This window comes from Xenopus laevis, chromosome 2L (genome assembly GCF_017654675.1).
Source record: "Xenopus laevis strain J_2021 chromosome 2L, Xenopus_laevis_v10.1, whole genome shotgun sequence".
In the NCBI taxonomy this organism is placed as follows: domain Eukaryota; kingdom Metazoa; phylum Chordata; class Amphibia; order Anura; family Pipidae; genus Xenopus; species Xenopus laevis.
In genome coordinates this window covers 163,383,174-163,398,652 of record NC_054373.1, presented here as the reverse complement: position 1 = coordinate 163,398,652, position 15,479 = coordinate 163,383,174, and the positions used below count along the sequence as shown (strand labels likewise).

Sequence of the window (15,479 nt, the reverse complement as noted above, 5' to 3'; positions counted from 1 at the left end):
CTGTCAGGGCTCTCGGGTGTCTGGAACCCATTCAGTGGAAAAGCGGCGAATGACTTTGCGCTTGTTTTAGTTTTGTACCATCGGTTACTTACAGACCTTATTTAGTCAGAGCCTCCACAAAAAACGTCATCTCACGGGGGCCCTGCACGGCCGCAAAGCTAAAGGAACTGTGTCAGTCTCTCTGATTTACCGCCGTTCCGTTACAGTTATTCACATGAGGGTGGACCCCGGTGCACGACGGGAGCCCAGTTTCTGCTTAACCCTATACTCGTACAACCTAGACCCCTGACTGACTAGAAAAGTGCCACTATCAATGAATGGCACATGGGAAAGGCGTTACTTTCTGGGCTGTTGTGCAACTTTGATGGATCACACTTTGGGAACTAGATATTTCTGTAGACTTTTATTCAAACTGTTTATCAGTCAGCGCCACATAAAGCTGCAGAGGTGTAATTATTCTACAACAGGCCTGTAGTACTTCTGCCACTATGGAGCCTCATATTATACCTACTGGGCCCCCAATAGTCACAGGTTCTGCTGTCTCTATAGCAGTCTAGCGACCTATTAACACAGTGCACTCAATTGAACGCGGGTGCGCCAGAATTGGACACTGACCCCCTCCCTGGTCCTTGCAAAAAACTTGCCTCTACACCATTCCCCGGGCCAAAAAAAGTTTGGAGACCGCTGCTCTATAGCATATCCCAACATTTGGGAAGAATAATCTGCAAGTTTTTCAATAGACCTGTTTTAGTAATGTACAGGTCGAGAATTTCTCGACCCTAACCCACCCGCTCCCTACCCGCACCCGACCCGGGCCCGCTGCTCCCCTTTATTTAGAGACCCGCGCCCGCCCGCCCCACAGTGATGTCACACAAGGGGCGGGGCAGGCGGAAGTCTATAAATTCCGGAAGCCGGAAGTACCGCGCATTTTATCCAGGGGTCGGCCCGAACCCGCCCGTCCCACATGCCTCGGGGTCGGCCCGCACATCACTAACCTGTTTATCTTACATTTTTACAATTGTATCTTTGTTTATCTTAAATTGTTACAAAAGTATCCAAGTACAGCTGCTCACTGTTCTGGGCTCTCAGTGCAGGAGATCAAAGATAACGTCGGGACACTTCAGTAAGAAACCCAGGACTGTGGGTTGAGCTGTCAAAATCAGGACTGTCCCACAGCAAACGGAAACGGGACAGTTGGGCAGTGTGCTATCGCCATGCCCCTATTTCCATACTTCTAGTTAATCCATGATGCAAATACATGGTGCAATAGTCCCAGAGAATTTACAGTTGCCAATTGTTTATTAGTTGATGCTGTTGTTTGCAGCTCCCCAGTTTTGCATCAGCAGGTGAAATGTTCAAACCTGTCTTATCGACATATGCAGTGTCGGACTGGCCCAGCGGGATACCAGGAAAACTGCCGGTGGGCCCAGGTGTTAGTGGCCCTCAAGATGCTAAATATTTGGTCTATTTCATGACCATTCCCTATTTCTATGAAACAAAGAGCCTAAATAGATGGAATAATAGGTTATAGTATATAAAGAAAAGAAACTAGGAGAATAAAGGATGAATGAGGAGGAGAAGAATAATAGTACTGAGAGTGGGCCCCTCGTCTAAGGTTTTTTGGTGGGCCCCTGGTGTCTCAGTCTGGACATATGGACCAATACTAAATGGATCGGGTACAGAGGGTGGTTGTTAATGGTACATAAGAGTAAAGTTCTTAGTGCGGTCCCTCTGGGCTCAGTATTGGGTCCACTTTTATTTAACTTGTTCATTAATGACTTAGGGGAGGCTTTGTAAGTAATATACCCTGAATGTGACCATACATAGCAAGTCAGCAATTTACTTACCCAAGTATGGGTCGTACTGGTGGAAAGGTTGCCACCTAGAATACCAGCTGGGATGCCACAACGCTGTGTTCATTATTTTATTACTAATTTGTGCAACTTGAGTTTGGCCAGTACGGCATCAAAGATATAATAATCTCTTGGAAATGTTTAATACACGATTTCTGCCCAAATTGCCACAGCCTATAATATTTGTGTTGAAGGAGGTGTGGCAGCTTCCTCTTTTTGCACATTAAGCAAGAGCCTCTACATCGTCACAGTGTGCACTTGTGAGTCCTCCTCGAGACAGCAGCTCCTGTTACTCCCATAGAGATGGACACTGAGATTGTGGAGAATATTGTTCTGCTGGCCGTTGTCACTTTGATAAGTGTCATCCAGAATGGTAAGCGAATATAATTCACTAAAGGGAGTGGGAAGGATAAAAAAAAAAATGCTATAGTCATTTGGTTCCCATTGAAACCAGTGCCATAACTAAAGGCATACAAGCCTCGGGCATAATTTGCATTGAACCCGCTTAATTCACATGCTACCAGCTGCGAACCCTGCAAGTACTACAGGGCTCATTGGGCTTCAGTGGATTCTGGTGGTGGCAATGCTAGTCTCCCATCAGCCCCTGCTCATTTGGTAGTTACTCTACTGTTTGCAAGAGAGAATATATGGCATACCCAGAGCTCATTTCAGGGTATGGTAGAGCATTTATAGATCCAGGGCCCTAAGCACTGGAGGGTCCCAAAAAGTAAAAATGGGAAAGGTGTAATGAATATGTTATGCAAAGAATGGCACACTGAGAATCCTACCAAGTAATAAAGACCTTCCTGGTTATGCTGGGAAAGATTCAGTTTGGAGTCCCGGCCTCCACCTCCTCCTCCATTCTAATTCTGAGCCTGAAAAGATCAGAGGAAAGAAGCAGAAATGCTTGGAAGCTTTTAGAATGAGATGCTTGTAACTTTTGTATATACTTTTTTTTTCTCTCACTGCCCGAAAGTGTGATTTTTTTTATTAGAAAATAACTGTCGATTTCTGGCAGGGTGTCTGGAAGCAGGTAATGAATATTCATCATCAAAGGTTCCATTGGAGCTGGTGCAGCCTTTGTTGAGAGATAAAAAGATGAGCACAGCAGGGCTCAGAACAAACATTCTGCAACAGAAATCAGGAGCTCTGCTTCAAAGAAACCTCTACCTGTACGGCTGTTTCTGTTTTCCTTTCATGCAGCAGAACTAAGGACCTAATGCACAAGACTTACCTCTTCTTTAAAAAAGAAGTTGATTGTTATTGTATTTAGTCTGCCATCAGCTGTGTGGTCTGTAGACAACTTAATGCTGATGTTATCCAGGTATATTAGTAGCTGCTACTTGTAGTTGCCCAAGTTCACTCATGTGCCATGCCATTAGAGTTCCATTTCTGTTTTGGCTGTCATCTTTTTTTTTTTGAGGGACATCTAGCAGACTTGTAAGTTCCTATTGGTTAAAGGGGTTGTTCACCTTTCAGTATGATGTAGAACGTGATATTCTGAGACAATTTGCAATTGGTTTTCATTTTTTATTATTTAAGATTTTTGAGTTATTTAGCTTTTTATTCAACAGCTCTTCAATTTGCATCTTAAGAAATCTGGTAGCTAGGGCCCACACTACCCTAGCAACCATGCATTGATTTGAATATGAGACTGGGATATGAATAAGAGTGGGCCTGAATAGAAAGATTATAAATAAAAAGTAGCAATAGCAGCCTTACAGAGCATTTGTTTTTTTAGAAGGGCTAAGTGACTCATTTGAAAGCTGCAAAGAGTCAGAAGAAAAAGACAAATAACTATAAAGCTATAAAAAATAAACAATTAAAACCAAATGAAAAGTTGCTTATAATTGGCCATTCTATAAAATACTAAAAGTTACCTTAAAGGTGAATGACCCCTTTAAGCAATAATGTATGGCCCACATGTGACTAACCAATAAAATCCAAATGGAGCTCATGCCATGGAACAATAGAAGCAGAAGTTATATATGGTGGTGCCACCATGGAGGGTCAGGGTCTGGTGTAATGCAGTACCTTGCTTTTGTGGGACACCGTCTTTGCCTGCTGCTCAAGCAAATAATATTGACCCAGGTTCATGCTTTTAGATGACCAAGAAAGGTTGGATCCAATTCCAATCCCTAATTTGAATTTGCCATGTTTAGTTGTCTGAAGGTCTAAAGTCATATGATGTTTAGGGTTAAGATTATGTTCTGTCAGGTACTCAAGATTTGGCTGGATCACAGTGCTGCAAAAAATGCTGGGGTTCGGCTGAATTTGGGAGTCAGTGGATCCCTAATGTTGAGTGCCAGTTCGGACGTCCTTGGTTACTTCTCCCAGTGCTAACCAAAGTCTGTCCAGGTTACCGAATTAGCAGTAACTAATTTGTTTCATCCACCAATATCATGCACCATGTTTGGCTTATCTATAGATTCAGACCTAAGAATTGATCATTAAGGGGGGCCCTGATGAGTGCATTAACTGATTTGGTCCTCTGCTAATTGATATTGGAATAAAGGTGGCCATACACTGCATGTTCTTCCACTATAGCTTACCAATCCACTTACTTGGTCAGCTGAAGGATAGCGTGCAAGTATACCTGTGGGTGGCCACCTTCTAATGTTCCTCTAGCTTAGGCCAACAGCTTGAACAATTGGAACTACAGGAAGTGAAGTGTCAGTTCTTCTGCTAGTGCACCATTCATCCACTGACATTGTTTGAGATCATCAGAGTATCAATAGGATCGTTTGGACAGTCTTTGTTTCTGTAACCAATTCATATCTTTTAATGGTGGATGGATATGTTATAGGTGCTGCCTTGGCTAAACAAAACATGCATTTTTTACCAGTAACATTTACCGACTGAGAAATAAAAGTAAAATATCAAAATTACACGTCTGTTTATCATTGAATCCAAAGCATATAAGGGTGCTGTGGCTGTGAGTGTAACACCAGGACTTCCTTCTCTTTTTGTGGTTGGGACTGTGACTGTCAATAGTTGATCCTTATCTCCTTCAAAAGAAACACTTTTGCAGAGAACGTCCAAAAATGTTATTTCAGTCTAGAAAACAACTCTCCACCACAACTTCCCCATCACTGCTATTACTCCATACCCATGTTTTTAGGCACAGCAAAGTGATTCCATTTAGAGAAAGCAGAAATTGACAGAAGTATTCAGGATGTGGGGATGGCCCTTCTTGGGGGGTTCACAAAACTGTGGATACGGGGGTCCCAGCCTGAAGACAAGTTGGAGTCAGATTTGTGGGTGAATGCTTATTTTCTCTCCTAGGTATTCATGAAGTCAAATCTGTTGTTAAGGGGATATTTGGGGATATTGTTTTTCTGATTATTTTTGGAAATGTGGCAGCTTGATATAATATTTTTACATACATAGGTTATCTTGTATGGGGGTCGGAATAAATATTGGGTCACAATCTGGTGCATGATAAAGCCTAAAAGAACTAATACAGGGCAGAGCCAAAATCTATAAGTGTAGCAGTCAAATGCCAGTGCCATTACAATAGTCACGCAGAGAGGAAACTGGCCAACTGGCGATTTAGAGTGTATAGGGATTCTTCCTCTGACCAGAAAGTTAGTTTTGAGGCATTGTTCATAATCTCCTGGTGCCCCAGCATATCAGTAATGGCAGCATTGTTTGCTGTACAGAGCTTTGAGTTCCACAGTAAAAAAGTAATAAGCTGTGTATAAATGATTCCCTTTCCTAACCCTGTTAGCAATATGGCATCACCATTCCCAGGAGATCCAGAATATAATGTGTATCATACAGAACCCCAAATGCTCTAACTTACATTGGACCAAATATGATTCATCCAGCAACACTTCCACGTCCTACTAGTGCAACATTGTGGGGCACATTTACTAAGGGTCGAAGTGAATTCGAAGTGAATTTTCAAATTCAAAAACAAAGTAATTTTTGGGTACTTCGACCATCGAATAGGCCAAAATTCATTTTGAATTGAAAAAACTTCGAATATTCGACCATTCGAAAATGAAAGTACTGTCTCTTTAAAAAACTTCAAATTTGACACTTTGCCACCTTAAACCTGACGAATTGCTATGTTAGCCTATGGGGACCTCCTGGAACCTATAGACAATATTTGGCTGTTTTTAGAAGTCTAAGTTTTTTTTTGAAAATCGTTTGATCAATCGATTAAATTTCGAACGAAAACAGCTAAATTCAAACAAAAAAAACTTAGACTATCAAATTTTTTCAATTCTATGGTCGAATTTCAAAGTTTTAGCACTTCGAAATTCGACCCTTAGAAAATGTGCCCCTGTATGTCTAATTACCTATGGAGAATGAGGTAATAGGGGCGTAAAGGAAATTAAAGGGATTCTGTCATGATTTTTATGATGTCGTTTTTATTTCTACATTATACTGTTTACACTGCAAATAATTCCCTCTATCATATAAAATTTCATTCCCGTACCAGCAAATGTATTTTTTTAGTTGTAATATTGGTGTGTATGAGCTATCTCAGGTCATTTTGCCTGGTCATGTGCTTTTAGAAAGAGCCAGCACTTTAGGATGGAACTGCTTTCTGGCAGGTTTCTCCTACTCAATGTAACTGAATGTGTCACAGTTCTTAGATCTACCAGACATCTGTTATCTTGTGTTAGGGAGCTGTTATCTGGTTACCTTCCCATTGTTCTGTTGTCAGGCTGTTGGGGTGGGGGGGCGATATCACTCCAACTTGCAGTACAGCAGTAAAGAGGGACTGAAGTTTATCAGAGCACAAGTCACATGACTGGGGGCAGCTGGGAAACTGACAATATGTCAAGCCCCATGTCAGATTTCAAAATTAAATATAAAAAAATCTGTTTGCTCTTTTGAGAAATGGATTTCAGTGCAGAATTCTGCTGGAGCAGCACTATTAATTTTGGAAAAAAAGACATTTTTTCCCCATGACAGTATCCCTTTAAGGCAGGGGTGCCCAAAAGGTAGATCGGGATCTACCAGTAGACCTTTAGCCGGTGATCAGTAGATCTCAAGACACTGTCAACAAGTATAGTTTTTCTAAATCACCTTCTTGTTTCATGCTTTTCATTCAGGTATTTATTATGTTAAGGTTAAAAAATAGATGTTTGTTAAATATAGCAGTAAACATTTTCCCATGAATCAGTATTTAAGTCATATTTCATGTGACAGAATGCTAACAATGCTTTTATGGATGTAGAACATAATGGGACAACATCACTAAAAGTAGACCTCGCATTAGTAAAGTGTGGGCACTCCTGCTTTAAGGTGATCTGTATGGCAGTTGTTGAGAATTGGTGCTGATTCTGATCCACTGTAGCAGCTTTGTCCCTGCACATTTATACCTGCTCATTAGATGGGGATCAAGTCTGAAGATACTGTATATGAATTAATAATAGGTGTACACATAAGTATGGGGTGGAATTGTGAATTTTCACTGTACATCAGCTATGAAAGTGTGAATCAAAATAAAAAGCTCTTTTCTATTTATATTATAGTTTCATTTGCATTCAAAGTTGAGAACGAATCCAAGAACCAGCAATCCAAGAGTTTCCAGAGAACCGGCTCCCTGGCATTTGAGAAAGTGTATACAGCAAAGTGAGTGTAAAGAATGACTGACAAACAGCTGTTACATAAAGCACAGGGCACACATGGCCTTTGGTCCAAGTTCTAATAACATATTAATACACTTAATCCACCACAACCTTGTGTAATAATGACAGCCTTGTTTGTTTCCTACTTGTACTATTAACAACATTGGTGGAAATGGATTAAAAGAGAGTGGAAGGCTGGTCTGTGACATGTGTAGCAAGCCTCCACAATTGGATTTAGCTATGCCCACTAGTGGCAGAACTACGAGGGGAGCAGGGGGTGCAAGCAGGCCAGGGCCCGCACCCCCTCAGGGCCCCCCGGTAGACCGCGCGCCGTTGACAAATGCGGCCGTTCGGAGGGGGACAGGGCCCGGCTGTGCGCCACGCTTCTGATGCCCACCAGTTATAGCAACCAGTTGTGTAACTACAGCACACCAGGCCCCCCTACAAAAAACTCTTCAGAGAGCCCAGCACACTGCACTTCACAAGCCACCTGCCATCTGCGCTGCCCCACTCATTCCCCACCCCACTCCCGCCCGCCCAGTGCCGGGGCGTGGTGACGGAATCCAGGATTCAGTTTGTGATTCGGACAAGATTGAGCCTTTTTTAGAACTGAATCAGAATCCAAAAAATCACATGACATTTCATCACACAAACAAGGAATATAAAAATATTTTAACCACGCTCAGTTGTTTTTCCCCCTCGTTTCCCTTATTTACATATGCAAATCCATGTTTGGTTCGGTATTAGGATGAACAGGATGATCCACATAGAATCTGAAAGTATTGTATAGTGTTGTAACCTACTTACTGTATACTGTAAGATCCTGTCAGTCATATGTATGATTAATTTATTGTAAACCAACTTGAATCTTTTTAATGAAATTTAAGTTACAAAAAAAAAAAGAATTGTGGTAGAGTTCATGCACCACCAAAATTTTTGGAAGGCCTTGCCTATTTCAGCACAGATCACCCCCACTTTTCAATCCACAGGGCACACGCCAGATACAGTTTTATCCATGCTTTCTTCCCACTGAGCATTATAAGACTCAGTAACCCCCAGTATAGCACAGCACTATGACCACCAATATATGACACAGTGAACCCCCACACTTAATCATGGAATGGCTCCAAAATTAACAGTAACCCCATCATTTGATCACACAGTCTTTCATGACACTGTTTGGTCCCAGATTTTATTACACGGTGTGACCCTAGCCTTTAGTCACACAGTATGACCTTAGCATTTCAAGGCACAATTGCCCCAGCATTATATGGCCCAGTCACCCTAGTATGAGGATAGAAGTTTTCCAAAATGTTAGACATTAAATTGCAAAGTTAATTCCCCTGGCCCTGGGGAACTTTATAATGGAGCACAAGCCTACTTCTTCACAAGGTATGCCTGGAAGAGAGCTAAGATAAAGGTGCGGTGCTTTTATAGACAGTTCCCTGGGCTGGTGCAGTTTTTTCTGAAATAACATAGCATTTTAATTCACTGGAGGTTCCTATGACTTGAGCAAATATCAGTGAATGAGGCTTTCCTTGTCATTTTAGAACTGCTGCAGAATCAGTGTCAGACCCCCTGTTGTTGTAGCTCATTATAGTCTCACTGGGTTATTGGACTAGGCAAATGTTGCTCATGCAGCTTAAACACAGAGCTAACAGGGAAACTACATAGGCCAGCATACATTTATGTGCCATTTATCTGCCATCTTGTTCTGTTTATTATAGGGATGCACCGAATCCAGGATTCGGTTCGGGATTCGGCCAGGAATCCGCCTTTTCAGCAGGATTCAGATTTGGCCGAGTCCTTCTGCACAGCCAAACCAAATCCATATGCAAATTAGGGGCGGGGAGGGAAATCACATGACGTTTTGTCACAAAACAAGGATGGAAAAAAATGTTTTCCCCTTCCCACCCCTAATTTACTTATGCAAATTCGGTTCGGTATTCGGTTGAATCTTTCACCAAAGATTTGAGGTTTTAGCCGAATCCAAAATCAGTGCATCCCATTTTTTGTTCAGAAAAACCAGTGTCCGAGGAGTAAACAATTAAATTGTCTTGTCTTTAAGGGCAAGGCCAGACGTGGCGTTTTTACGTTGCATTTTTAAAAAAGCTCTGTCGGGGCGTAAATAGGCCACTTAAACCACATGCGACCATCAACATGCATTTTTTTATGAGTTTTTCTGCACATAGGCTTCTTTTCCAAACATGAACTTCTCATTCTCATCCGCTGGCTGGAAATAGAAAAGCTATTTAAAAATATAAAAGCTATTGACATACAAAATGTAGCAGGTATGATCGTCAAAACGCAACGTAATTACGTCTCCGGCCTAATACGCCGTAAACACATATATGCGCCATTTATCTCGTGAGAATTTGGACACCATATTTAAAATATGCTGCGTATTTACATAAAGTGTGGTTTTAAACGTGCAGATCTCATGGAGTCTATTGATTTTGTAGTTACTTGACGTATTGGCGTTTCTGCTGAAAAACGCCAATACTGGCATCCCGTGACGGGTTTGCAAGTGCCCTTTGAGAAACGCCATAGTGTGTTTTCCATTAGTTTCAGTGGTAGGGCAGTTTATGTGTATTTACACCCGACGGAGCTTTTATAAAAACGCAATGTTAAAACGTCAGGTCTGGCTTTGCCCTAAGTCTTTGTATTTTGTTGTTTGCAGTAACAAACAAACAAACACAAGTGCTACACAAATCAGAGATGCACCAAATCCACTATTTGTGAAAGATTTGGCTGAATACCGAACAGAATCCGAATCCTAATTTGCATTTGCAAATTAGGGTCAGGAAAGGGAAAAGTGGAAACAATTTTTTGCTTACTTGTTTTATGACAAAAAGTCATGTGATTTCCCTTCCCACCCCTTTATTTACATATGCAAATTAGGATTCGGATTAGGTTCAGACAGTCACAAGGATTCGGCCAAATTTGAATCCCAAACTGAATCGTGGATTTGGTGCATCCCTAATACAAACAGCTTTTACAAATTCTGAAATCCAAGAAACAAGGGATCTTCTTTCTGAAAATACATTTTAAACGGAAACATCTTCCTCATATTGTCTATTTTGCATCTTTTGACATGGTTATTAAACTTTGGGGGATCTTCAACTTTAAATTAACTTTTATTATGATGTAGAGAGTGATATTCTGAGACAATTTGCAGTTGGTTTTCATTTTTTATTATTTGTGTTTTTTGGTATTTCACTTTTTATTCAGCGGCTCATCAATCCGGTTGCTAGGCTCTAAATTACCCAAGCAACCTTGCAATGATTTGAATAAGAGACTGGAATATGAATAGGAGAGGCCTGAATAAAAAGATGAGTAATAGAAAGTAGCAATAACAATACATTTGTAGCCTTACAGAGAATTTGTAAAAGCTGGAATGAGTCAGAAGAAGGCATTTAATTCATAAACTATAAAGTAAAAAAAATAAGGCCAACTGAAAGGTTGCTGAGAATTAGCCATTCCATATTATATTTAAAGTTAACTTAAAGGTTAATCACCCATTTAAATATATTTTACTATTTAATCCCAAAAACGTGTGTATGAAGGTTATTTTAAATATTATTTTTCTTCTTTTTTCAGCCAGAACTGTATTGATGCTTATCCAACCTTTCTAGCGGTGCTGTGGTGCGCAGGACTGCTCTGTAGTCAAGGTAAAATATTGCTTCTTTTACTATATATCATACGGGTGCAAACTTTGGTCTCATTAAGATAAAGGACTGTAGTTACGATAATGGTTAGATATTACTGTTCGTATGTAGGTTCACTTCAATCATAGTTTTTTTTTTTTTATACTTTTTCGGATCTTTGTTCTGTTTGACAATTAACATGCTGGGCCAACTCATGACTCATACTGTGGGCCGTGTATACTCACTGGGAGAAGACCACATCTATGTGCCAAAGCAGTCCTCCTCCAATGGGATAGCTGGCAGATTTATGGCCACATATCAGTCAGGTCCCATAAGCTGCTGACACAACCTGGAGAGTCTGTCCATTACACGTCAACTAATTTAGAGTTTTACCATGTCATTCACTTTTTTCCTTTTTTTCTCAGTACCTGCAGCCTTCGCTGGCCTCATCTATTTGTTCGTCAGACAGAAGTACTTTGTTGGATATCTGGGAGAAAAGACACAGAGGTATGAAAAATAACTACAGCTCACAGTTGCCACCAAAGGGGTGTGGGGAAGCAGTGGAGGGTAATGCACTAATACAATCTGGTATATGGAGTGGTAGATGTGCAGTACACAGAAGAGGGGAGTGAAGGGAAGGTAGATCCACCACTGATCCAGAACAGTGAGAAGATAATTCAAAGTGTTTCCCCATTCCCCTCTTCTTTCTCAGAAATTATGCAGACAAGAACCACGGTGTAGCAAGGGAACATACTGTTAGGAGTATTGCTGGTAATTAAACAGACAGGAGCTGATATGCTGTGTAACTAACACTTTTAATAAAGGAAAAACCTGGTACAGACCTCTGCAGATCAGTACAAATGAAGAGAGGCAGTAAAAACAAGTACATGAAAACAGGCAGAAGGCAGGCGAAGGTTATTTCTGAAATAACTTAGCATTTTAATTCACTGGAGGTTCCTATGACTTGGGCAAATATCAGTGAATGAGGCTTTCCTTGTCATTTTAGAACTGCTGCAGAATCAGTGTCAGACCCCCTGTTGTTGTAGCTCATTATAGTCTCACTGAGTTATTGGACTAGGTAAATGTTGCTCATGCAGCTTAAACACAGAGCTAACAGGGAAACTACATAGGCCAGCATACATTTATGTGCCATTTATCTGCCATCTTGTTCTATTTATTATAGGGATGCACCAAATCCAGGATTCGGTTTGGGATTTGGCCAGGAATCCGCTTTTTTCTGCAGGATTCAGATTTGGCCGAGTCCTTCTGCACAGCCAAACCAAATCCTTATGCAAATTAGGGGCGAGGAGGGAAATCACATGACTTTTTGTCACAAAACAAGGATGGAAAAAAATGTTTTCCCCTTCCCACCCCTAATTTACTTATGCTAATTCGGTTCGGTATTCGGCTGAATCTTTCACCAAGGATTTGAGGTTTCAGTCGAATCCAAAATAGTGGATTCAGTGCATCCCATTTTTTGTTCAGAAAAACCAGTGTCCGAGGAGTAAACAATTAAATTGTCTTGTGTTTAAGGGCAAGGCCAGACGTGGCGTTTTTACGTTGCGTTTTTAAAAAAAGCTCTGTCGAGGGGTAAATCCGCCACTTAAACCACACGCGACCATCAACATGCATTTTTTTATGCGTTTTTCTGCACATAGGTTTCTTTTCCAAACATGAACTTCTCATTGTTCTCGTTCCCCATAATTCCGCTGGCTGGAAATAGAAAAGCTATTTAAAAATATAAAAGCTATTGACATACAAAATGTAGCAGGTATGATCGTCAATACGCAACGTAATTACGTCTCCGGCCTAATACGACGTAAACATATATATGCGCCATTTATCTCGTGAGAATTTGGACACCATATTTAAAATATGCTGTGTATTTACATAAAGTGTGGTTTTAAACGTGCAGATCTCATGGAGTCTATTGATTTTGTAGTTTCTTGAAGTATTGGCGTTTCTGCTGAAAAACGACAATACTGGCGTCCCGTGACGGGTTTCGGTTTGCAAGTGCCCTGTGAGAATTGCCATAGTGTGTTTTCTATTAGTTTCAGTCGTAGTGCAGTTTATGTGTATTTACACCCGACGGAGCTTTTATAAAAACGCAACATTAAAACGTTAGGTCTGGCCTTGCCCTAAGTCTTTGTATTTTGAAGACAGGCGCAGGTTTGCCACCTGTCCGGTTTTGACCAGGTTATTTGAAGGGCTGCCGGGTCAAAACTGCCTGCCTGGTTTTCCAAATTAGGAAAACCTGGCAGAATTCCCTATGATTGACATAGCAATAGGTCAATCGCCGATCACTGCATCATAGCCCCACCCCCTCCGTGGTCCGCCCACTCTGCATCACAGCCCTGCCCCATGCCCCGTCTCCACCAGGCTAAAAGGAGGGAACTATAGACAGGCGGCAGATAATCGTAATCCAAAAAACAGGCTGAAGGTCAGGACAGGAAGAGAACTTATAGAGTCAGGAAACAGGCCGAGGTCAAAGTGGTGAATCAGAGAGAACAGGAACAGGGATAGGGCAGGAACAGGAACAGGAACAGGAAACAAGATCTTCAGGAAATCTTCAGCAGTGACAGAAATACCACAGGTCCCTCCTTCAAACCCACAGAGTTTCTGACTCATAATGAAACCAAAGAGTAATACATCAAGTAGGAAATATCAGTGTGTCAGTCAAAGTTTCAACTATCTAGGACAGGAAATACGTTTTCAGTAAAGCTCTCTCCCTAAGTGACCTTCAATCTAGACTTTAAAGGGGACTTTAAGTTAACTTTTAGAATGTTGTAGAATGGCCAATTCTAAACTTTTCAATTAGTCTTTAATATTTAATTTTTTGGCTTTGTCGTCTGACTCTTTGCAGTTTTGAATTGGGGTCGCTGACCCCATCTAAAAAACAAATGCTCTGTAAGGCTACAAATGTATTGTTATTGCTACTTTTTATTAATCATCTTTCTATTCAGGCCTCTCCTACTCATATTCCAGTCTTTTATTCAAATCAATGCATGGTTGCTAGGGATAGGATAATTGGGACCATAGCAACCAGATTGCTGAAATTGTATAATGAAGAGCTACTGAATTAGAGCTTAATAACTAAAAAAACACAAATAATAAGAAATGAAAACCCATTGAAAATCATCTCAGGATATATCTCTCTTTTTAGTGATGGCCTGTGCTCTTTGATGTCAAAATACCCATGCCCACAAATACTGTACCTGCATTTGGGATTCTGCACTCTAGCTTTCCCACTACAGCTGTTATTTTATTTAGCACACTATCAAGTTTTTTGAGAATCAATTTATTCATTTCGAGGATTTCCACAGTGGCTTAAACCATAAAGGCCATGTATTTATATCCACACTATCAATGGTTTGAGAAAAACTTGGGAGCTGTTTGACTTAATTCTAGCAAAATAAAGCGCAACTGACTAAAATGTATCTGTATCCCAAAAGCATCTTTCTAGCATGCAGAATAATAATCATATTCAACTGCTTCCACAAAAGAACTGCCGATACCATAACTTATTTACCACTCTATTGTGGACAGTGAGAGTTGAATGTTTTATTCTCCAAATATAATATAAATCCATTTACTGTAGATGTAGGACAAACAGCATTATAACACCCATCAGTCCAAGCTGTACGCTTTTCTGGTTATTATTTGTGGTTTACGTTTAGTTAAGGAGGGAATGTTATTTTTTGATTTGTTAATAGTAAGGTTCCTGTATATACTTTATGATTCTAACCTTTGTTTTTTTTTGTTTATTTTCAGTACCCCAGGATATATTTTTGGAAAGCGTATCATCTTTTTCCTGTTTGCTATGTCAGTGGCTGGCATCCTGAACTATTACCTTGTTTTAGTTTTTGGAAGCAGCATAGAAATGCACCTGAAAACATTGAGCAGCGTTATCTCACCATTACTTCTCATACCATAAACCTGAGGTCTTTAGGCTATATGGGCTCAGTTCCCCTTTTTGCGGTCCGCAATTGAGTACTCCCTATTGAGCCTATAAAAACAACAGCCATTATCCTACATTTTCAGGTATATCTAGGACTGTATATAAGCTGTAAACACCTAACTATCCTTTGGGCTGGGCCCCCTTGGGTTTTTATTGTTTTTATTTGTGGAAGCCAGTGCCATAATCATTAATAGGGATGCACCGAATCCAGGATTCAGGATTCGGCCTTTTTCAGTAGGATTGAATACGAATCCTAATTTGCATATGCAAATTGGGGGTTGGGAGGGAAATCACATGAGTTTTTGTCACAAAACAAGGATGTAAAAAATGTTTTCCCCTTCCCACCCCTAATTTACTTATGCAAATTCGGTTCGGTATTCGGCTGAATCTTTCACTAAGGATTCGGGGGTTCAGCCGAATCCAAAAAAATGGA

General features: G+C 40.7%; 1 protein-coding gene across 1 annotated transcript; it reads left to right on the top strand.

The window, feature by feature from the left end:
* The first annotated feature begins 2,080 nt into the window (after positions 1-2,080).
* alox5ap.L (arachidonate 5-lipoxygenase activating protein L homeolog) lies at positions 2,081-15,267 on the top strand. Its single transcript, XM_018245738.2, has 5 exons — positions 2,081-2,226; positions 7,346-7,445; positions 11,042-11,112; positions 11,514-11,595; positions 14,860-15,267. Exons 1-5 carry the CDS (start codon positions 2,157-2,159, stop codon positions 15,020-15,022), a joined length of 486 nt encoding a protein of 161 aa, XP_018101227.1. The 5' UTR covers positions 2,081-2,156; the 3' UTR covers positions 15,023-15,267.
* Positions 15,268-15,479: the final 212 nt, after the last annotated feature.